Source organism: Leopardus geoffroyi, chromosome A2 (genome assembly GCF_018350155.1).
Source record: "Leopardus geoffroyi isolate Oge1 chromosome A2, O.geoffroyi_Oge1_pat1.0, whole genome shotgun sequence".
In the NCBI taxonomy this organism is placed as follows: domain Eukaryota; kingdom Metazoa; phylum Chordata; class Mammalia; order Carnivora; family Felidae; genus Leopardus; species Leopardus geoffroyi.
The window spans coordinates 13,492,407-13,515,305 of NC_059331.1; the positions used below are offsets into that span (position 1 = coordinate 13,492,407).

Consider the following 22,899-nt stretch of genomic DNA (forward strand, 5'->3'; position numbering starts at 1 on the left):
GAGGCTCCGCCCCCGCCTCGCTTCACGCGCCTGGCCCGAACGCGCTCGGCCATTTCCGCCGGGGGCGGGCCGGGCTGTTCGGAACCGCGGCGGCTGTGGCGGAGGCGGGGATCCCGCGGCTGCGGCGACGGCGGCCGCGGCGGAGCCACGGGTCGGGCTCCGCTCCGTGTGACGGCGGCCGCGGCGGCGGTGGCGGCCGCGACCAGGTAAGTCCAGGCCGGCTGGCGTGGCAGGCTAGGCTGGGCGTGCGCGCCAATGCGGGGCGCCTAAGCAGAGCGCGGGGCCGAGGTGGAAGTCGGAACGCGAGCGCCTAGCCGCATCGCGCCCCGCGGGAACCGGGGGCCTCCGGGAGCAGGAGGCCTCGGGTTCGACCTGGCAGCGGTGCAGCCTGCCCCGGACGGTGGGGAGAGGAACGCGGTGCCCCCAGGCAGAGATAAGGCGCTGGGACTGCGGCCCCCGATGGAAGGAGGCCCTGCCTGGAGTGGGGCGTCGAGCAGTAATAAGGGGCACCCAGGCTTTGTGTGGGACATAGTGAGATGCAGGAGGGTCGGGGGTCGTCTCCGCTTCCGTTCCCCTGGGGGTTGCCGGGTCCACGCAGGCCCGGGCACGCCTCTGAATACGCGTGAGCGCGCGGGCCCTGCGTCCAGCCGCCGAGCCCCTGGCCAGGCCTGGCCCTTCCACCCGGCCTCTTGGATTCCCCGGGCGCACACACCGGGGCGTGTGCAAACGTGTGCACGTTGGGGCGCGGGGGCCGGCAGGCGAGCGGATCCAGGCGGTTGGTTTCCTGGACGTCCCCTCGCTGGGCCTCAGTTTCCCCACCTGTAGAATGGTGGTACCGGGTCCAGGAAGCGGGTACGTTTGGGCACCCCGGAACGGGGAGCTTCTCCTCCCTGCAGAGAGTCCCTTCTGGGGCTCTCGTGGTCGGGGGACAAAGCCCCGACCCCTCTGTCTGGCACTCGAGGACCAGCGCGGTCGATGGCGGGTGGCTTTCATCGGGCCACCCTGAACTCTTGGCAAGCAACTTCCCACTGTCAAGCCTTTGCACGCACTATTCCCTCTAGCCAGTACTCTCTCCTATCCTTTCTGAAGACCCGCCCTCTAGAAAAGCACGCCCTCCCCCACTCCCCAGTCTCAGGAAGACCGAACCTGTGGGGCTGAGACTGGGAATGCTGTCCTTGGCGGGCTGTTTCCCCGAGGCTGGACGCTCCCGGGGCGTGATCACCGATCGCCATGCATCCAGCAGCCTCCCCCTTGGCAGCTGTGATGCCCTCCTGCCATTAACCCTCTCCTGGCTGCATGGAGGTCCCCTTGTCCGCCCATCACCCCCCGCCCCGCCTCACGTTTTGAGATCCTACTCTAGGCCCCTCATTGAGCCAAGCCGGAACACGCACGCACGCACACGCGCACCTTCATTTCTCCCCATGCAGAGACCTTGGACTCACTTGTTAGTCCTTTGCCGGCCCTGGGGCCTCCAGCTGGGCCTGCTTTCCTACCTCTTTGCTTCCTTGCTGCCTCCTGTGTTCAGCTGGCCCGGCCCCTCCTCGGGACTCCCATAGTACCCTAAGCATTCCCCATCACGCTCTGCCCACTGGGGGTCTAACTGGCTTCGTGGCCCACTGGTCCGACAAAGACCTCCCTGCGCTGAGCCTCAGTTTCTCCATCTCTAACAGGGGCGATGAAGAGCGTGCGATATGCCTGGGGCAGAGCTCGCCAGAACCCCCAAGGGCTGCTGTTACGCCCATTTTACAGCTGGGGAAACAAGACTAGAGAGGGGCTGGGACTGGCCCGAGGTTACCCAGCGAGGGGATTCCAAGCTCAGATTTGGGCCCATCTCTGGGGTGGGGGTGGCAGGAGCCCGACCCGGCTGACGCTGCCCTGCCCATCTCCCCCTAGGTCGGCGTCCTGGCCAAGCATGGTGACAGCCTGTGCCCTCGGCCCCCTCGTCTGGCGCAGCCGGAAGAGCCGCCAGCCTCGGGCGCCGATGGCCCCCCGTGTGAGGGAGTGAGCAGCCTGGCCCTGCCCTACGGATCGAGGGGGGACGCAGCGGCCGAGTGACCTGAGACCACGCTGCCGACCCCCTCCCACCAGTTGACGGATGGTGGAGCGAGCCATGAGCGACCCACGTCAGGGTCGTGGAATGATGGTGGGAGGCAAGGCATGAGTGACCCCCGTGGTCACCTGTAACTAACTTCTTGTAGAAATAGTGGTCTCGGTGCCCCAGGCCGACTCCGCGGACCCTCCCCGGCCGTCGCCCCAGCTGATGGGGCCACCGGGGCCCCGAGCAGCAGCTTGACCGTCCAGACCCCCACCCTGCCCAGCCATGGCCGGCGCCGAGGGCTTCCAGTACCGCGCGCTGTACCCGTTCCGCCGGGAGCGGCCGGAGGACCTGGAGCTGCTGCCCGGCGACGTGCTGGTGGTGAGCCGAGCGGCCCTGCAGGTGCTGGGCGTGGCCGAGGGCAACGAGCGCTGCCCACAGAGCGTGGGCTGGATGCCGGGCCTCAATGAGCGCACGCGGCAGCGAGGTGACTTCCCCGGCACCTACGTCGAGTTCCTGGGTCCTGTAGCCCTGGCCCGGCCCGGCCCTCGTCCGCGTGGCCCCCGCCCACTGCCCGCCAGGCCCCGGGACGGGCCCCCTGAGCCAGGTGAGCAGCAGGCAGGGGCCCCGGCAGGGGCGGGGGTTCCCTCAGACCCTCAGCTTCCTCTTCTTTCTAGTGAAGCAATGGCACCCCTTCCAGGGGAGGAGGAATAAGGACATGTGGTTGGTCAGCAAGTGTTGACTGCACTGCTGTCGAGGGCCGGGCACGGTTCACGGCGCCGGGGACACAGCGGTGGACACGGGCCCGGCCCTGCCCTTGTGGGGCTCCTGGTGCAAGAAGTGACAGGTGACGAGAAGTGATTAGGTAACGAAAAGGGCTGTGAGGAAGGAGCCTCACAAGGGGAGAGCTGGGGGCGAAGGGCTCCAGGCGGCAAGCACAGTAAAGGCAGAGGCTGAGAGGTAGGGATGGAGTGGCGGGTTCGGGGAACAGCCCATGGAGCCGAGTGGGAAGGGAAGGGCCACGCAACAGGGGCTGTGCCTCGGGGACTTTGTGGGATTGATTCTGAGCCCAGTGGGGAGCGTCCGGCAGGACGGAGAGGTTCACTTTAGCCTCGTCCCTCAGTTTACCGATAGGGTCCCTTGAGAAACCCCCTCTCTGTTGCCCCAAGTTTACCTGGATTCCAAAACGGAGGGAGCCACAGAGCCTAAACAAAGAGGATGGGATGATCATTCCAGGCCATGTAGCACACTGGGGTATGAGGACCCCACGGGCCTCCCCCAAAGACCCTTGGCCGTCTACACTTCCGAGGCACGTGGTAGGAGTGCAGAATGAGGGCACTGGGGGTAGGCTGAAATTGCTGTCTGTTGGGCAGGGCACATGGCTTCCAGCCAGGGAAACCAAGGCTCAGGTTGTGGGGAGGAGGCTGGTTAAGTGCTGAGTGCCTGGTAGTCTGCTCCCCCACCCCCCGCCACAGCAACCCAGGGAGGCCCCGCCTACAGATGGGGAGACCCAGGTGCAAAGGAGTCAAACCACTCACCGTGGGCACATCCCCCAGGGAAGACCAAGGCCCTGGGAGGCGCCATGGCCCCAACCTTTGGCCTGCCCGGTTTTGTGCCAGAGGGACATTGATGCCCCAAGAGGGTCACAGCAGAACCCCACAGCATGGGGCCGAGTTGGGGGGGGCGGGGTGCGGGAAACAGAGGCTGTGGTGTGGTGCTGCTAGGGGTTTGCAGCATCTGGCGCCTCCAGGGCCGGGGCCTACGTCCCGCCTCAGCCTGGAGGAGCAGGAGGCGGCCCCATCCGGGCTCCCAGCCAAAATCTGCCTCTCCCCCTGGTAACAGCCGCCTCCCTCCTCTGCCTGGCCTCGGTCCAGCCACCGCACACATGCCCACTCCGAGTGGCTGCCCAGCCCCGCCCTCCCAGTCTTCCAGGACTAGGTGACAGCAGCTGGGGCCAGCCCTCTCCAGGCCTCAGTTTCCTCATCTGGCAGCAGGAAGAACTGGTCCTTTGCACGTGCAGGCCCTGCCTCTCCAGGGCCCTAGGACCACCCAGCAACGTGCTGTGGCTGCCTGTGTCCCCTCCGTTCCATCCCACACAGGGAGCTAGTGTGAAACTTCAGTGTCGCACCTGCGCCCCCAGAGGGTGGTTGCTCCCTCCCTCGGCCTCAGTTCCCCCATCAATAAAATGGGGGTGACACCTGTTCTCACGAGACTTCCCTCCCCCGCTTTGCAGAGGAGCCACAGGCAACTTTCAAACCTGTGCCCCCACCCTGCCACCATCACCCACCTCCTCTCCCCTTGTTCTCTCTCTTTTTTTTTTTTTTCCTCTTTAGTGTTTTTGACGTAGCTGGGCCTTTCTCCAGCTTGAGGCACCACCTGGCCCATCACTCAGGGAGGCCCCGCAGGCCTGGGCTTGCCCTTGCTGGATGCCAGGGCGTCCCTGCCGAGGGCCGGAGCCGCATCAAATGGTGGCCATGCAGGCAGAGCACGCCTGAACACAAAGGGCCCGGTGGAGCGAGAAACGCAGGCCCAGGAAGGCCTCTGACACCCGCTGGGAAGGGGTTCAGCATTTTTAAAACCGGGAGAAATACTTTTTTTTTTTTTTTTTTTTTTTTTTAAAGCAAGATGACTTAGAGAATGGAGAAAGGTCCTTGAAGTGAGGTGTTCTGACCCGGATAGGGGAGACTGTCCTTTTATTGTCTTCAACCGCTTTGTTGTTCCCACTAAGGGAGAAATGACACCATGAACCGGCTTCTTCCTCGAGGGAACTGAGGCTCAGAGAGGGCGGGTTCTGTACCCAAGGTCGCACAGTGAGCAACGGCAGCACCGCCGTAGTGAATTCCCACGGACTCGGTGGCCTCAAGCAACAGTGTATTTGCTCACTGTTCCGGAGGCCACAAGTCCAAAATCAAGGTGTCGGCAGGGCCGTGCACCCTCTGGAATGTCTAGGAACGGGTGGTTCTTTGTTTTTTCCAGCCTCCAGGACCTCCAGGTGTTCCTTGGCTTGTGGGCACATCACCCCAGTCTCTGCCTTTGTCTTCACCTGGCCTTCTCTTCTTACAAAGACACCAGTCATTGGATTGAGAGCCCCAAATCTAACATCTCGTCTCAAAACTCTTACCTTAATTGTATCCGCGTAATAAGGTCGTAGTCGCAGGTGTCAGGATTAAGATGCGGACATTTCATTTTGGGAGACACTAATCAGCCCGCTATACCTGGTCTCTGAAAGTGTGTAAACTGGTACTTTAACCCAGAAAATCGTTTGCCACCAACTCAACCCTCCCAGCCGCTTCAGCCAGGCCTTTTGGCTTCCAAACGATGGCGGTTCAGATGCCAGGCTCCTGCCTAGACCCGACCCTACCGGGAGCCGCCCAAGCTGAGGTTCAGGCAAAGAAGGGCTGCAGTCCTTCCAGGGACCCCACCAACACGCTGTCCCCTTCTGCCAGGCCTCACGCTCCCTGACCTGCCAGAGCAGTTCTCCCCACCTGATGTGGCTCCCCCGCTCCTGGTGAAGCTCGTGGAGGCCATTGAGCGGACAGGTGAGCCTCCGCCCGGCTGCAACCCATGCATGCTGCTTGCTTATCTCTGGTGACGGGCCACTCATCCTCTCACGGGGCCGCCAGACCCACTCTGCATGGAAAGAAGCTGAGCTTGGATGCTCTGGGCCTCCACGTGGAGGTGGGGCAGTAGTGACTCCTACCGGGTTGGATGGGAATGTGGTCACCGGACCTGCCGTTGAGTGTGCGGTGCCCTCTGGCACCACCTGTCTCCCCTCCCCCTGCTCTTCTGATCTCTGGGAGGTTGAGTAGCCATCCCAGGCCCGTACAAGGGGTACGGGGATGCATGTGAGGGCCGGTCTTGCCATCTGGCGTGGAGCTGACCCACCCCTTCCCCTACCCCTCCAGGGCTAGACAGCGAATCCCTCTACAGGCCTGAGCTGCCCGCCCCGCGCACAGGTGAGGGGAAGCTTGGACGGGCAGGGGTTGGGGGAGCGCTGGCCCTGGGCCTCCTTGGCCAACCCTGCCCCCCCACCCCCCCCGCCCCTGCAGACTGGTCCCTGAGCGACGTGGAGCAGTGGGACGCCACAGCCCTGGCAGATGGCGTCAAGGGCTTCCTGCTGGCGCTGCCCGCCCCCCTCGTGACGCCCGAGGCTGCGGCCGAGGCGCGCCGGGCCCTGCGGGGTGAGCCTGGCGGAAAGCCCGGGTGGGAAGGGGGCCGGGGCGGACCGGCGCCGGCCCCGGCTCACCCTGCCCCGGCCGTGTGTCCGCAGAGGCCACGGGGCCCGTGGGGCCGGCGCTGGAGCCCCCGACGCTGCCACTGCACCTCGCGCTCACGCTGCGCTTCCTGCTCCAGCACCTGGGCCGGGTGGCCCGACGTGCCCCGGCTCCGGGCCCCGCCGTGCGAGCCCTGGGCGCCACCTTCGGGCCGCTGCTGCTGCGCGCGCCGCCCCCCTCGCCGCCGCCAGGGGGCGCGCCCGACGGGTGAGGCGCCAGAGGGGGCGGGGCTGAGCCGGAGCTGAAAGGGGCGGGCTTTCAGGGAGGAGGGGCGGGGAGCCTCCGCCCAGGGTGGGGTCTAGGCCGTGATAAAGGGAGTGTGAACGCGGCCCCGGGGTTAAGAGGCCAGAGGTGTTGTGATGCCGGGACTAGTTAGGATAACCCGGGGTGGGATCTGTGGTTCCAGGAAGACCCCAGCAGCCTTGAGACTTGAAGCGATGGGGCCTAGACCGCAGAAGAGGCTCGTGGGTGGAGCTGGGCACCTTCGCTTCCGCTCCCCCTCCCACCCTAGGTGCTAGACTCCCGTGTGTTTGGTGTGTGAACATTTATCGAGGGCTTACTGCATACACGTAAACAGGCGGGGGGCCCCCACACCTGCCCGTCTTCTTCCCTACACGTGCTTTCACGTACGTCTGCCGCACGATGCGGGACCCTGTGCACCTCAGACCCTACCTACCCCCTGCGCTCCCCTTCCCCCTAGGACTGAGCCCAGCCCTGACTTCCCGGCGTTGCTGGTGGAGAAGTTGCTTCAGGAACATCTGGAAGAGCAGGAGGTCGCACCCCCAGGTGACTCTCCCCTCCCCCCACCCCAATATTAGCTCTTAACTGTTGGGAATCACGAATACTGACCTGGAGTCCTGCCCGCATCAGCAAGCTCTGTTGCAGTAGGAGCCAGCCACGGTATACAGTTGGTGCTCAGTGTACATTTCTTTTCCTGTCCCCCAGCGCTGCCGCCCAAACCCCCCAAGGCCAAGCCAGCCCCCGCAGGCCTAGCCAATGGGGGGAGCCCGCCCTCCCTGCAGGATGCCGAGTGGTACTGGGGTGACATCTCCAGGTAGGGCCGTGGGACGGGGCCACGTGGCGGGCAGAGCCCGAAGGGCAGGGTCTCCCGCTGGGCGCCCCAATCCTGGGTCTCCCCGCAGGGAGGAAGTGAATGAGAAACTCCGGGACACACCCGACGGCACCTTTCTGGTCCGAGATGCATCCAGCAAGATCCAGGGGGAATACACACTGACCCTCAGGTGGGGGCCTGCCCCTTCCGGGGTGACTGGGTGTGAGAGGTGGGAGGGAGGACACCCAGGGCGGAAGGACAGGGGGTTGCCTGGAGAGTGGGGCACGTGCGGTGTCCGGACGGCTGGGGATCGCAACGGGCTGCTGACACCCCTCTCGCCCGCCCCTAGGAAAGGCGGGAACAACAAGCTGATTAAGGTCTTCCATCGTGACGGGCACTATGGCTTCTCAGAGCCACTCACCTTCTGCTCCGTTGTGGACCTCATCACCCACTACCGCCACGAGTCGCTGGCCCAGTACAATGCCAAACTGGACACACGGCTCCTCTACCCGGTGTCCAAGTACCAGCAGGTCTGCGGCCAGGGTGGGAGGACAGTGCCAGCCTCCGGCACAAGTGTCCCAGCCGCTTCTCTGATCACCCCGGGTGTCCCTAGGACCAGATCGTCAAGGAGGACAGCGTGGAGGCGGTGGGCGCCCAGCTCAAAGTCTATCACCAGCAGTACCAGGACAAGAGCCGCGAGTACGACCAGCTCTACGAGGAGTACACACGCACCTCCCAGGTACCACAGGCCTGCACACGTGGGGAGACCCAGGCGTGGAGGGGCGGCGGCGAGGCCATAGGGACAGCCGTCTGCTTCCAGGTCACAGAGCAGTCACTCGGCACCCAGAACTGCCCTAAAGGCAGAAATCAATGCATGTGTTTTCAAAAAAGGAAGGCACCAGCCAGCCTCCCGGGAGCAGCTGAGTCAGGACCTAGAAAATGCCTTGGTGGAGCCTCTGCGTTTCTCGGGGCCTCACTTTCCCCATCTGGAACCGCAGACTGGAACCGCGGGTCTTCCTTATTTGTCCGTAACCCCTCAACCTGGACGTTATCCCGAGTGATAATAACCTGACAAAGAGTTGATGGAGACAAAGGGTCAGGCGATCATCAGGGAAAGAGCAACATCTTTTAAAACAGGGAAGGGGGATGGGGCGCCTGGGTGGCTCGGTCGGTTAAGCATCTGACTGCGGCTCAGGTCAGGATCTTCCGTGAGTTTGAGCCCCGCGTCGGGCCCTGTGCCGACAGCTCGGAGCCTGGAGCCTGCTTTGGAGTCTGTGTCTCCCTCTCTCTCTGCCCCTCCCCTACTCGTGCTCTGTCTGTGTCTCTCTCAAAAATAAACATGAATTTTTTTTTTTTTAAACAGGGAAGGGGGAGGGAGGTTTTATCACTCCAAGACTGTTAATAATCTACTTCCGTAAGTCGAGACGCAGCTTATTCAGACTGGACATCCCATTTCAGGCAGAGAATATCTCGGTTCCCCCTGCCATCCCCGAGGAATTTCTTTCTTGTCCCCTTTTTAGTGACGGGTCGTCTGAAGCTCTGAGCAGACAAGACGCCTGCCTGATGGGTGATGAACATTGTGATCCTGGGAGTGACTTAGGGCCCCTGAGTCTGTTTCCCCATTAATAGCTGTCGCTTTGTAGGAAGCTCTCGGCAGGTTCTACAAGATGATATATTGAAAGTGATCCATGTAGCATGTATCCTGAGAGGGAGCCCCATGCCCTGTACGTAGCAACTCGATTTGTCATTTTTTCCAATTTTTTAAATTTATTTTGAGAGAGAGAGAGTGCACGTGAGCAGGGAGGGACAGAGAGAGAATCCCAAGCAGGCTCTGTGCTGTCAGCATGGCACGCTGAAGGCACACTATCATGCAGCTCCTCAGACCTAAGCTTCTGGCAGCTTAGGCGTGAGATCGTGACCCGAGCCAGTACCCAGAGTTGGACGCTTAACCAACTGAGCCACCCGGGTGCGCCTAGATTTGTCTTTAATTCTCAGCAGTGCTAACAGATCCAGGTGTTTGTAGGGTACCCAAAAGAGGATCTAAAGGAAGAGTGGGTTTGGGGAGTGGGGTTCTGAAGGCTGAATAGGAGTCCGTTCAGTACAGGAGGCGCTAGAGGAACGATGCCCCTGATAGAGGGAACAGCGTGAGCGAAGTCTCCATATCAGAGTGGGGATCTGCGTTCACCCCTCATGAGGGACTTGAAAGGAATCCCAGCAGGTGCTAAGAGTCCCCCCCCCCCCCCCCCCCCCCGCTTCAGGAGCTGCAGATGAAGCGCACAGCAATTGAGGCCTTCAACGAGACCATCAAAATCTTTGAAGAGCAGGGCCAGACACAAGAGAAGTGTAGCAAGGAGTATCTGGAGCGCTTCCGGCGTGAGGGCAATGAGAAAGAGATGCAGAGGTGAGTCGGCTCCTCTGCCCTGCCCTACCCCACCCTACCCTGATCTGGCACAGTGCACTTGGGGAAAGAAAGGAAACAGGGGGGACACCCCGAGTTCCAGGGGGAGGGAGGGTCGTTTGAAATGGGCTTTGAAGGATGAATAGGAGTTCGCGGGAAAGAAACCAGGGACGCAGCAGTGCAAAGGCGTAGAGGCTGGGGCGCCGTCTGAGGCCTCAGAGCCGCCCCTCCCACAGGATCCTGCTGAACTCAGAGCGGCTCAAGTCTCGCATCGCCGAGATCCACGAGAGCCGCACGAAGCTGGAACAGGAGCTGCGGGCACAGGCCTCCGACAACCGGGAGATCGACAAGCGCATGAACAGCCTCAAGCCGGACCTCATGCAGCTCCGCAAGATCCGAGACCAGTACCTCGTGTGAGTGCCTGGCTCTGTGCTCGGCTGCAGAGTCCCTCGTGAGTTCAGGCACATCTGGCACGGTGATCTCTGCCGGGGCCTCACTCTCGTTGCCTCCACCAAGCGGCCCCGCCTTGCCCCTGAGACCCCTCCTCTGTCCACGAGCCCCCCCCCCCCAGCCCCGTCGATCAGACCCCCTCCTAGCCCCCCCCCCCTCCCCCGGGAAGGGCTACCTAGGTACGGGTCGGCCTCAGCCTCATAGTGGTCTGCGAAATGGGAACACTGTTCCCACAGAGCTTGGTCACTGGGAGCCTCCAGCAGAAGCCAGTCTGTGGATGCTAACCGCGCGGCCTAGCGCACGGGAGGGTCGCAGCAGCCCCAGCCCGAGCTGAAATCGTGCCCCTGCCCCCCCCCCCGAGCCGCCGAGGGCTTCCTCAAGGGCTTCTCTCTCCCACCTCCGCCTGAGATGCGTACCTGCCGTGTGCCAGGCACTGTGCTGAGTACCGTGTGCGCGTTAGCTCATTCTGTTCTCTCAAAGTTCTTTGTAAAGTTGGCCCTTAACAGCTGAGGGAAACTGAGGTACGGAACAGAGCCCCCCTCCCCCCCCGCCGTGTGAAGGCACACTGCCGTGCAACCCTCAGGCCTAAATTTCTGGTAGCGATAAGACCTTGCTGGGGTGGCCCATTCTAGGGGTCCGATAAGTGTTAAAGGAAACATAGTAAGTGGGGGCTTCCCTGGAAGGTCCCCAGGGCCAAGCTTTCCTTGACCAAGCCAAGGCTGACCCCTTGTGGCAGCCGGCGGTATTGCACCCAGAACCTGCGCTCCTGTAGGCCGGTCCTTGCCTCCGGCCGGGCTGCCCTGACCCACTGTGGGCTAGCCTGCCTGTGCTGCTCTGTTCCCCTCCCGGCAGGGTGGAATGAGCCTACCTTTCCTCTTCCTCCAGGTGGCTTACCCAGAAAGGTGCCCGGCAGAAGAAAATCAACGAGTGGTTGGGGATCAAAAATGAGACCGAGGAGTAAGTGGACACCCGATGGGGGCCCGGGAAGGCTTCCCGGAGGAGGGGGCCGTTTTCGGTGGGTTTTGCAGGACGAGTAGGAGTTCCCCAGGGCAGGTGAGTCGTCCAGGCGGCAGGAGGGCCTCAGAGGCTTGTGGGTGAGTGACCAGGGTCCCTCCCTGCTTCCCCCGCAGCCAGTATGCGCTGATGGAAGACGAGGATGACCTCCCCCACCACGAGGAACGCACGTGGTACGTGGGCAAGATCAACCGCACGCAGGCTGAGGAAATGCTGAGTGGCAGGCGGGATGGCACCTTCCTCATCCGCGAGAGCAGCCAGCGGGGCTGCTATGCCTGCTCCGTGGTGTGAGTGCCTGGTTGGGGGGGGGGGGGCCGGGAGTGAGCGCAGGGGTGGGGGATGTGCGCCTTCCTCCTGAGAGCTCTCGCTGAGCACCTACTGTGTGCTAGACCTTGGGAAGACGGCCAGGAAGAAGCTCCCCGCCCTCCCCCACCCCCCACAATGGCTGCCACAGGCAAGGGAGGAAGCTAAGGCAGGAGGCGGTGGCATCCGGGCCAGGGTGGGGTCCAGGACACGGGGAAATGCGCGTCCAGCGCCGAGGTCACCTGGTGGGAGTAGCGGGAACGGGGAGAGCCTGGGGGGAGCCCACCTGAGCGCCCCCTTCGCCTGCGCCTGCAGGGTGGACGGCGACACCAAGCACTGTGTCATCTACCGCACGGCCACCGGCTTCGGCTTCGCGGAGCCCTACAACCTGTACGGGTCGCTGAAGGAGCTGGTGCTGCATTACCAGCACGCCTCGCTGGTGCAGCACAACGACGCGCTCACCGTCACGCTCGCCCACCCCGTGCGGGCCCCCGGGCCCGGGCCCCCGCCGGCCACCCGCTGACCACCGAGCACCGGCCCGGAGCGGTCACCCCCGGGCCCGGAGGCTGGGGGGGGGGGGGGCAGTCCCATCCTTCTGCCTCTGTCCCTTCTTCCGGGTTTTCTGTCTGGTCTGTCTGTCTCCTTTAGGAGCCTCTTCCTGTCTCTCTTTCCATCTCTCTTTCTGAGCCTCCCTCCGTCTCTCCCTGTCACCCTCTTTCCCTCCCCACCTGTCGGTCCTTCTCTCTGTCCCTCTGTGTCTCCGGGTTGGGGGTCCTACCTCCCCAACCCCATACCCCCCTCCTCCATGGGCACTGCCCTCCCCACGGCTCTGGCCACCCCTAATCCTGTGCGCCCTGCCCACCAGAGCCCCCCCACCCCCGGGGTCCCCGAAGCCCCACCTGGCTGCACCTGCCATGTTTACAGAGGCCCCTGGGCTGTGCGGCCCCAGCCTGGGTGCCCCGATTTTTAAGCCATAGACCTGGGGTCACGGCAGGAAGGAACTTTACTTGGCCTCTTCCAAGAACTTCGGCTGGGACATTCTGGGCCGGGCGGGACCCGCCCCCAGACCCAACTTCCCCTCCAAACCCTGAAGTGAAACCACCACTTGGTTATCCCCCCCATAGGGGCCACCGGCCAAGGAGCAACGCCCCAAAATGAAAAGAGTTAAAAATAAACTCACAAGCCGGCCCCACCAGGCACCAGGCCTCCCAGAAATAGAGGCCCCCGGCACCGCTTGGGCGGCTGAGACGCATCACTGCCCACGGCACCTCTACTCAGTGTAGGTTCAAGGCTTCTCCTCAATCATGTTGGGTTCTGATTTGATTTTCTCTTGACTGTAAAGCCCCTTTTTCTCTCCTCTTTTGGGATGAGAGCCCTGGTTTTCTACACTACCCGCGGACCCCCCGCCCCCCAACCTCCTGCCTGCCCAGCTAGGCTGGCAGGCAGGTTTTGTAAAGTACGTTGATACTGATATGGATATAAAACATCGAACGTGTGGATGCTTCTGTTGTTGGTGACGGGACTTCTCTATGGCTCCCGTGTGCTGGGGACCCTGGCATTCACAGGGTCACACAGACCCGGCAGCCAGTGAAGGCTGACAGTCCTCCCTCCCTCCCCACCACCCGGTTTAGCTGCTTGTGACCAGAGAAGTTGAGAGACCTGTCCAAGGTCACAGGGCAGAGAGGCTCAAACCCTGAGCTCTGCCCTGCGCCACGGCCTCCTCAAGGCACCCCAGACTCCAGCCCGGCTTCCTACCAGCATCCAGGCTGTCCCCCAGGTTTGAGTCCCAGCCCACGGCCACCAGCCAGGCCCTCAGGAAAGCCGCCTCCCCTCTGATGGGCAGCTTCGTCATTGCCAGGTGGGGTCGATAGCACAACCCTCTCATCACACTCAGAAGCCTCCCCCGCCATGTCCTTAAAGCCCTCAGTCCCAGCCCCTCCCTGCTGACTCTCCTCTGACCCCCTCCACACCCACCCCTGACTTTCAGGCCTCCAGGTCCCAGAGGACACTGACCTGGGGCCTCATGGTGTCTTTGACCTTGACCATTCGCCATCCTCCCCTCCCCAAGGTCCCGGTCTCTCAGCCCTCCCCTCTCCTCCCCCCTCCCCCTACAGAGAGTAAGCTTTCTGCCCTCTCCCCTCGGGGCTGGCACCTGTCAGGGCCCAGCATGCCTGCAGCAGCCCAGGATAAATGAACAAAGCTGCCCTCTGAGCCGTTTCTCACTGGGCTCCAAGGGGCAGGACCTGCCTCCCTTGGCCTGAGCGCCCGGGCTCTCCCCAGGGCTGTCCCTGCTGTGCCCTGTGATTCCAGCCCAGACGCTGTCTCCCCTGTGGTCTTCACCCACTGCCTGGGGGAACACAGGATAAAGGTCACCTTCTAGGTCCCATGACACCAGCAGGCTGAGCCTGGAGAAAAGAGGTAACACCCCACATGGCCTCCAGCCGGTGCCTGCACTCAGCCACCCGCTGTTTCCTTGGGACAGGTCCCCCCCCCCCCCTTTCTGATCCTCTCCCCAGAGGATCTGACCCTCAGATTCCTCTCACCAAGTCGGATCAATAGTTGCTACTCCCACCCCCAAGAGCAAGTCTCTTAAGGCTTGGATAAGCAAAGGAATGAGGTTACCTCTGGGAATTCATCCAATAGGGCTGGGGCCTAGTAACCGCCGGAAAACTTGTAGCAATTTAGGATTATTTCTTCTGCCCTGCCCTGCATGGAACAAGTGTACACAAACTCTACAAAGTTGTAGGGCTTCCTCTTCCAGAGACCTCACAAAAATGGGTTTTGCAAAGGGTTCAAAGAGAATTGGCAGGACCATCCAGCCGCGGGGACTTTAGGGAACCTCCTCGCCCCTGCCCAACGCTGCTGCCATGGACACCAGGCTGGGAGGCTGGGGCTTCTCCCAGACCGGAAGGAGGCAGAGCTGGGGAGCTGGGGACTTGGCTGTGTGATCTGGGCCAGGTTTGGGCATTTCCTCCCGTGGGATCAGGTCCTGTGTCATGCCTGGTATTTGAGGCCCTGCAAGGCCTGAACGCCTGGGTTATTCCCTCATCACCCCCAGCCTCCACCTCAGGCTAGTCTCTGCCTGCACCTCCCAAGACCTTTCCAGCTGGGCCACCCCACCCCTAGCCTGGGGCAACCCTCCCTCTGCCTCTGAGCCCACCACGTGGCTTTCTTCCCCAGACTTCACTCTTCTCCCCATGTTACAGAAGGGGAACCTGAGGGTCCATCGCTTGAGGCGTCCAGTGGAGTCTGGAGACAAACCCCCGTTTGGGTCCCCCACGGTCAACCCCCCTCCCTCCCGTGGGAGCTCCCTGCGGGCCTGGATGCTCACCGCCCCCCCCCCCCAAGCTTTGGATGGAGGAGAGAAGGAACTCCAGCTTTCCTCTTGCCCTCCACCCCCACCCCAGCCAGGGCTGGGAGGACCCAGAGAAGTGAGGGGCCCTCCCCCCACTGGCTTCTGCTTTCTGGCCCAACTGTGGCCAAGCCTGAGTCAGCGCCGCGGGACCACGCTTGGTGGCACTGAGGCGTCGGGGCTGGGGAGCCTGAGAGGAGGAGGGGGCGTGAGGGGCAGGTCCCATGGTCGAGAGTGAGGGGCTCCCCGCGCAAGGCTGGGGTGCGGGGACAGGCTGTGCAGCCCCTCCCTGCTCCCCCATAAGAGCAGGGTAGGGAGAGGGGGCTCCCAGGCTAGGAACGGGGGCCTGGGTCACCCTGGCCAACCCCAGAGCTGTCTGTGGGCCCATGGAGACCCTTGTTTCTCTGTCTCTCTCTGTGTCTATCTCTGAAGCCTCCACCTAATCTCAGCTCCCTGAGTTCTTGCCCCAGCCTCACGTGACTGGGCGACCCTGGGGGCTGGGAGGGGTCGAGAGAGATGGAAAGGCGGCCCCACGGCCTCGGGATGGCGGGCCCAGCACCTGGCAGGAGTGAGGGTGGGGGACAGGCTGGACAGGGACCCAGAGAGGTCAATAGGTACCTAGAGACGCCAGCCCCAGCCCCCAGGGGCGTGGGCATCGGGAGGCGGGTCCGGCTGGGGGCTGGGCCACCGCGGGGTTAAAGGCTGCTCCTTCCCCGGGCCGCTGCTCTCGCCTCCGCACGTTGGCCCGGCTGTGATGGCCTCGTCGCCACCTCTGCCGTTCCTGCCGCCGCCGCCGCTGCTGCTGCTGTTGCTGCTGGGGGTCCCCGCGGTGGCGCGGGCGTCCTCGCTGGACAGACTCCCCGAGGGGGCGGCCGCCTGCCGGGTAGGGATGGCGACGCGGCGGGTGGGCCGGCGGGGACCGACGCCCAGGCAGGGGGCGACGCGGGACAGGCGGCTCCTCCCCTCTCCCCGGACTTTGCCGGGAAAGCCTAGGGTCCCGGGGACGCTGTCCCGGCGGGTACCGAACCCCACCCGCGGGCACCGTGGCCGCGCTCGGATTCGTTTCACTTTCCCATCTCGCGTCCGAGACTCTCCGGCAGTCCTCCACCCACCCCCGCCCGCCCAGCCCGGGGGTGCATTGAGCACCTACTGTGTACGTCTGGGGCGGGAAAGGAGTCTCCTTCTGTATGCCAGGGGAAGCCCAGATAAGTCGGCCCGTGGCACCGACCCTGCAGGCGCTGCTTACTGGGTGCATTCCGGCCAGGGAAGAAAGAGCTCGCGTGCTTCTGGGGCCGAGCAAGCAGTTGTCCCGGAGGCTGAGCGACTTGCTCACTGCTGCACAGACACTGGCTGCTGCCATCCGTCAGCCGAAACCGGAAATCAGCACATATTAGGCGCCGCCTCTGCAGTGGGGTTTGGGAGGGGTTCACCTGGGCCCCTTAAGAGGAAGAATAAGTAAGGAGTCCGCGCAAGGGTAGGGCCCTGCTCAGCCCGGGGGCCAAGGCTCTGGGGGATGAGGTGGCAACAAATGAGCATGAATTAGTCTCCTGTGGTATGCACCTCTGAGAAGGCAGGATTGAGGGCAGTGACCAGAAATGCGCATGCCTCGGGTCCTTACTGCATACAGTTCCCCTGGGCCAGGGGTTTCACCTCAACTGAAGGAAAGCAAGAGCTGTGCATAAATTAAGTGCCTACTGTTTGCAAGTCTTTGTTTTGCAGAAAAACTAGGAAGACCTAGGGATGCAATAAAGCCTTAGGGTCAGGATTCCACCTGGCAACGTCTGAAAGGAGGGCAAAACGGAGCACCTACTGTTTGCAGCTACCTTTCTGCAAGAGAACCAAGCGGGGCTGTACTCCCTTCACACCCCTTCCTCCCACACAGGCGGGGGACCTGTGCCCACAGGGGCCCCTCGGGAAGTCACAATCCCCGCCTGTCAACGTGAGCCTCTACTACGAGGCACTGTGCCCCGGCTGCCGGTCCTTCCTGATCCGAGAACTCTTCCCGACCTGGCTGATGGTCCTGGAGATCCTCAACGTCACGCTGGTGCCCTATGGAAATGCCCAGGTACATTGGCACTGGGGAAACTGAGGCGCCAGGGGAGGGGGCAGCCGGCGGGCCAGCCAGCACTCACCTAGCTGCCTTGCAGGAGCAAAATGTCAGCGGCAGGTGGGAGTTCACATGCCAGCACGGTGAGCAGGAATGCAAGCTTAACAAGGTGGAGGTGAGCAGCTCCCAGAATTCCCGAGCGGTGGGGGCAAGAGGCTGGGGACGTTGCCCGTTGTCGGGAAGGCCGAAGCAAGGCTCAGAAGGGACTGGAACCGGCCCCATCCTCTGCCTGCGTGCCTCCACTGAGTCATAGCCTCGTTCACCCCTTTATTAGTGAACACCCGCGATTACTCCCAGAGTGGTGTAGGTAGGGGTGCCCTGGGCCCACTTCATGCCCTTGCCTGTCTCCTCCCTATCCCACAGGCCTGCCTGTGGGACCAGCTAGAGAGGAATATGGCCTTCCTGACCATTGTCTGCTTGGAGGAAATGGATGACATGGAGAAAAACCTGAAGCCGGTGAGCCACACCCCTCCCCTTGGCCCGGGTTGGGAGGCCCTGGGCTTCCCTGTACCCAGACGGACCCAGGCTCAAGTCTTGGCCCGACCACCACTCTCTCGGTAGCCCCAGGAAAGTGACCTTCCCTCGGGAAGCCTCACATCTCTGAATCAAGGGAACAAAGATCTTTTGGAAGCAGGGGTAAATCAAGGAGGGCTTCCTGGAGGAGCTGCCTCGGAACTGGGCTTGGATGAACAGAAACGTACAGGCATACGGATGATGATCCTCATCTGGGGTATGAGGATGACAGGACAGGCCCGCCTACTTCTCGGGAGGGTTCCGGAAAAAACAATTCCCAACGGAGTAACTCATGAATGCCGATCGTTTATTCGCCCATCAAACATCTGGACGGCCTAAGAGGCCTCACCCCGGGATGCCCCGCAGCCCTGCAGAGTCATAGCGGGGCCAGAAGAGTGAGGAGGAGGGAGCACTCAGAAGATTCTGGAGAAGGAAGTGGAGGGGTGTTCCTGGTGGAGGGAACAGCACATAGGAAAGCTCCGAGGAAAATGAGACGCTAGAGACGCCAGTCTAGGGGCTGCAGGTCTGGTCTCGTGAGAGGCAGGAGCAGTCGGACTCCCACCTTGGGGGCCTCCCCTCAGGCAAATATTAAGCACCTGCTGTCTAGGGGTCTTGTTGCATTGCTGTGGACCCAAACGTCTCCTGTTGCCAGTGAGGAAACAGAAGCTTGGCGGGGGACTGGAGGAGGCACCGTTGGGGAGATAACACAGAGGAAGCTGAGGCAATGCTCCAGCTCACCAGCAACCTTCTTCACCCTCAGTGCCTGCAGATCTATGCTCCGGAGGTGTCCCCGGACACCATCATGGAGTGTGCAATGGGGGACCGCGGCATGCAACTCTTGCATATTAACGCCCAGCTTACAGATGCCCTGCAGCCGCGCCACGAGTATGTGCCCTGGGTCGTCGTCAATGGGGTAAGAGCTCTCGGAACCCTGCGTGTGGCCCCGGGGCAGGGACCAGGATGATGGATGTGCCCACTGGTCTGGGAGGCAGGGGCCAGACTCGGAGCCATTTGCAGCCCCTTCCGGGCCAGACTCAGGTTAGTTGGGGCAAGTGGAGCCGGGGAGACGGTACGACTTCCTGTCGTGTTTTGCGCAGAAACCCTTGAAAGATCTGAGTCAGCTCCTAAGCCTCGTCTGCCACCTGTACCAAGTAAGCTGGAAGGGGAACAGAGGGGCCGCTGGGGGCGGGTAGGGACGCGTTCCGGGACCTCCAGCTCACGGCTGTCCCCTCCAGGGCGAGAAGCCAGATGTCTGCCAACCCGTGGCCAGCTCCCACAGGGAACTCTGCTTCAAGTGACCGCTGGTGCCCTCGAAGGGAGCCGATGGAGGAAAAGCCAGAGCACTGCCCCCGTTTTTTCCGATCCCTGACTCTCAGCGGCTGCTACTCACCATCCGGATAATTTCTACACATTCCACGAAGCCCAGACTCAGAATCCTACCCCAACATCAAGACTCTTGCCCCACTGGTGACGGTGCTACCTTGAAACTAGTTTAATAAACACTTCTGGATGTTGTGATTCATTTGATAAGTTCACAAATCTCTCTCTTCCGGCCAACACCATGCCGAGACCCCTGAGAAGTCTCCTTTCTAGGGAATGCAGAGCCGGACAGACGTTCCTGGTCTGTTCCTGGTCTGTTCCTGGTCCCACAGGGAGCAGAGATGGGCCAGAGGGAGGCACCAGGGCAGGAGGACCCCAGAGAGAGAGTGAAGCCTCTGCGTAGGAATAGGGGCACTGGGGCTCGGGTTCTGAAGGGTAAGAGTTCATTGGGCAGAGGAGGTATTCATTAATTCAACCCACAACACTAACTGTTCCCTTTTGCTGACCCCGCACTAATAGGAGTTGAGCCAGAAGGTGGAGCAGGGATCTTGTCTAGGGAGTTTCGAAGAAGGCGTTCACTAGTGGCAGGGGGGGTGGATCCCCGCATTCCAGGCAAGAGGAACAGAGTGCAAAGACCACGCCAGCAGCAAAATCTGGAGCTGTGGGCGCCTGGGTGGCTCAGTCGGTTAAGCATCTGACTTTGGCTCAGGTCATGATCTCACGGTTGGTGAGTTCGAGTCCCGCATCAGGTTAGCTTGAGCCCCACTTCTGGTGAATCCCGCTTCTCTCTGTCTCCCTCTCTCTCTGCCCCTCTCTGTCCCTTGCTCACTTGCGCCCTCTCTCAAAAAAAAAAAAAAAAAAAAAAAAAAAAATCTGGAGCTATAATGCCAAGTTGAGGCCAGGCTGAGAACACCAGGACATATTATAGGATACCTTAAAAGCGTTTTGGTTTTGGTTTTGGTTTTGGTTTTTGAGAGAAAGAGAGACGCGGGTGGAGAGGAGCAGAAGAAGAGGGAGAGAGAACCTTAAGCAGACTCCCCATTCAGTGTGGAGCCCGATGCAGGGCTCGATCTCACAACCGTGAGATCATGACCTGAGCCCAAACCAAGAGCTGGACGCTTAACCAACTGAGCCACCCAGGCGCCCCAAGATACTTTTCAAAAAAAAAAAAAATAGGATTCTTAGACTGATATAAAATGATTACATGTTAAAAATTTTATTTCATTCATGATTAATGAAGAAACCTGGTTAGATGTTCAAAGAAGCATTCAAAGAACAGGGAGGTTTATAAATGAGAAATCTTGAAATGATTGTGCAAATAGAAGTAAAAATCACTTTTCACTTTCTCATAAAGTGGCGGGAGGGGGTAACACGTTTTTTTTACTCCCAGTTTTTTTGTTTTACTTTTATTTATTATTTATTTAAAATCAATTTAATGAACATACAGTGTAGTATTCGTTTCAGGAGTAAAACCTAGTAATTCATCACTTAAGTTTTTTTTTATTTTAATAATAGATTTTATTTAACCTGAGGTTTTATTTAACCTGATATGGATCTGATACATTATCATTTCAACGTGTAAGGGATATGAGAAATCTTAATGAGACCTTCTTTGTTCTTTTTTTTTTTTCATACTAAGTCCTTTTTTTGTTTATTTATTTTGTTTTGTTTTTAAATGTTTATTTAGTGGGGCGCCTGGGTGGCTCGGTTAAGCGTCTGACCTCCGCTCAGGTCACGATCTCCTGGTTTGTGGGTTTGAGCCCCGCGTGGGGCTCTGTGCTGACAGCTCAGAGCCTGGAGCCTGCTTCAGATTCTGTGTCTCCCTCTCTCTCTGCCCCTCCCTCGCTCACGCTCTGTCTCGGCCTCAAAAATAAATAAACGTTAAAAAAAATTTTTTTTAATTTTTTAAATAAAAACTGAAAATAAATGTTTATTTAGTTTTTAGAGAGGGGTGCATGAGCAGGGGAGGGGCAGAGAGAGAGGGGGACAGAAGATCCGAAGCAGGCTCTGTGCTGACAGCAGCAAACCCCATGAGGGGCTCGAATTCACCAACCGTGAGATGGTGACCTGAGCCAAAGTCGGCCACTTAACTGACTGAGTCACCCAGCCACCCCAGTTTTTATGTATTTTGAGAGAGAGAGAGTGCGTGAGAGAGTAGGGAAGGGACAGATAGAGGGGGAGAGAGAGAATCCCAAGCAGGGATGTGTCGCTGTCTCCTTCAAAAATAAATACACATTAAAAAAAAAAAAAAAAACTAACAGAGAAAGCAAAAAAAATTCCAGTTTGCATAGCTACACTATTGATATTGAAGTTCATTGTTAAAACCCTTCTAATAAATCCATTTGATTTTTGACAACTTGACTGCACAAGATAAAATTCTCTCCCTCTCTTTCTCCCTCTCCAACTTTCTATATCTACTTAGGTTTTCGTTCTTTGTTTTCCTCGTTCATATTTTTTTTGTAAAGATTTTATTTTTCAGTAATCTCTACACCCAATGTGGGGCTCGAACTCACAACCCTGAGATCAAGAGTCCCATGCTCTACCAACTGAGCCAGCAAGGAGCCCCCCCTTTCTTATTTTAAAACAATCTTTTTAAAAAAATTTTTTTAACATTTATTCATTTTTTGAGAGATAGAGAGAGACAGAGCATGGGGGCGGGGGGTGTGGCACAGAGAGAGAGGGAGACACAGAATCTGAAGCAGGATCCAGGCTCTGAGCTGTCAGCACAGAGCCTGATACGGGGCTGGAACCCACGAACTGTGAGATCGTGACCTGAGCCAAAGTCAGAGGCTTAACCGACTGAGCCACCCAGGCACCCCGAAACAATCTTTAAATACCTTTAAGCTGGGACAAAATTACTCTCCTTTATCCTTCACACCTCATACATTTCCTACCAAAACACATCCTATTTTCCTTGCATTCTTTATATAGGAGTTTTTTTTTTTCTATACTCTGATTAATAATAGTTTTGTTTTCTTATACCAATTATAATATACCACTAATTGTATACAATTAGTAAACTGTAGAACTGTATACAATTGTAAACTGTAGAACAGACCAACATTCTGCCCTAGATCAGCAAATCTGTAAATCCACCATTTCATAATTTCTAGAGGCGTATGCTTTCTTACAGTACAACATTTCAATGGGACAAAGGTCATGTTCACAAACTAGCCCAAATATCTTTAGACCCTCTGTAGAAATTCAGGAGCCAAAGGGGACTATCTTCAATAAGTTTAGTAAGTAACGTTTCAGTATTTTATCTTATCTGGAAAGGATCTAGATATTCAATGAACATCCACCATCCAACTTAGCAAAACTTCAAGGTTCCAAGTTTCCCAAAAGATTTGGCAAACTATTTTTGAGCAAACTTTTCATAAGACGTAATTATGCCCAAAACACTCACTCATAAACTTTTATCCCACTTACATGTTTTTAACTTACTCGTTTTTAAAAATTATGCTTAGATCACTTGTGAACATGTGAGTCATGAAACATCTAGCCAGCATCCTAAGTTATCTTTCTTGTTGACAAATCAGGTAAGTATCAAAAGTCACAGGGGTGCCTGGGTGGCTCAGTCACTTCAGCGACCGACTTCGTCTCAGGTCATGATCTCGCGGTCTGTGAGTTCGAGCCGCGCATCGGGCTCTGTGCTGACAGCTCAGAGCCTGGAGCCTGCTTCGGATTCTGTGTCTCCTTCTTTCTCTCTGTCCCTCCCCTGCTCATGCTCTGTCTCTCTCTCTCTCAAAAATAAATAAACGTTAAAAAAAATTTTTTTTAATCACAGACACAGGACACCTGGGTAGCTCAGTCCGTGGAGCGTGCAACTCTGATCCACTATGAGCATGGAGCCTGCTTAAAATTCTCTCTCCCTCTCCCTCTCTCTCCCGTCCCCATCCCTCCCCACTTGCACTCTCTGAAAAAAAAAAAAAAATCACAGACTCAAAGAACCTACAAAGTTAAACATCTGACTCTCTTCCTTTTTTATTTAGTATCATGCTTGATATAAGCAAACCATTCACTTTTATCATATGTTTTGTTCTTAGGGTTGAATTTATCATTTAATAATCTTAAACGCAGAG

The 22,899-nt window shown here is 59.0% G+C and overlaps 2 protein-coding genes across 2 annotated transcripts; both read left to right on the plus strand.

Annotated features, from left to right (window-relative positions):
- The first annotated feature begins 81 nt into the window (after positions 1-81).
- PIK3R2 (phosphoinositide-3-kinase regulatory subunit 2) lies at positions 82-13,020 on the plus strand. The gene is made up of 16 exons (XM_045496644.1): positions 82-206; positions 1,894-2,642; positions 5,482-5,574; positions 5,941-5,991; positions 6,085-6,216; positions 6,306-6,516; positions 7,010-7,095; positions 7,255-7,363; positions 7,452-7,550; positions 7,710-7,890; positions 7,974-8,099; positions 9,619-9,761; positions 9,995-10,171; positions 11,094-11,165; positions 11,339-11,509; positions 11,841-13,020. The coding sequence occupies exons 2-16, from the start codon at positions 2,321-2,323 to the stop codon at positions 12,046-12,048; spliced, it is 2,181 nt and encodes a 726-aa protein (XP_045352600.1). The 5' UTR covers positions 82-206; positions 1,894-2,320; the 3' UTR covers positions 12,049-13,020.
- A 2,536-nt stretch (positions 13,021-15,556) lies between these two features.
- On the plus strand, positions 15,557-19,024 carry IFI30 (IFI30 lysosomal thiol reductase). Its single transcript, XM_045496646.1, has 7 exons — positions 15,557-15,760; positions 16,760-16,942; positions 17,025-17,099; positions 17,348-17,440; positions 18,258-18,410; positions 18,595-18,648; positions 18,733-19,024. The coding sequence occupies exons 1-7, from the start codon at positions 15,632-15,634 to the stop codon at positions 18,793-18,795; spliced, it is 750 nt and encodes a 249-aa protein (XP_045352602.1). The 5' UTR covers positions 15,557-15,631; the 3' UTR covers positions 18,796-19,024.
- Positions 19,025-22,899: the final 3,875 nt, after the last annotated feature.

Excerpts from the sequence above, each read along its gene's own strand:
- PIK3R2 (XM_045496644.1), top strand. The coding sequence starts at position 2,321 with ATGGCCGGCGCCGAGGGCTTCCAGTACCGCGCGCTGTACCCGTTCCGC. Across the intron at positions 7,096-7,254 it reads GCAGGAGGTCGCACCCCCAG|CGCTGCCGCCCAAACCCCCC; the intron begins GTGACTCTCCCC and ends CCTGTCCCCCAG. Across the intron at positions 11,166-11,338 it reads ATCAAAAATGAGACCGAGGA|CCAGTATGCGCTGATGGAAG; the intron begins GTAAGTGGACAC and ends CTTCCCCCGCAG.
- IFI30 (XM_045496646.1), top strand. The coding sequence starts at position 15,632 with ATGGCCTCGTCGCCACCTCTGCCGTTCCTGCCGCCGCCGCCGCTGCTG. Across the intron at positions 16,943-17,024 it reads TGCCCTATGGAAATGCCCAG|GAGCAAAATGTCAGCGGCAG; the intron begins GTACATTGGCAC and ends GCTGCCTTGCAG. Across the intron at positions 17,100-17,347 it reads GCAAGCTTAACAAGGTGGAG|GCCTGCCTGTGGGACCAGCT; the intron begins GTGAGCAGCTCC and ends CCTATCCCACAG.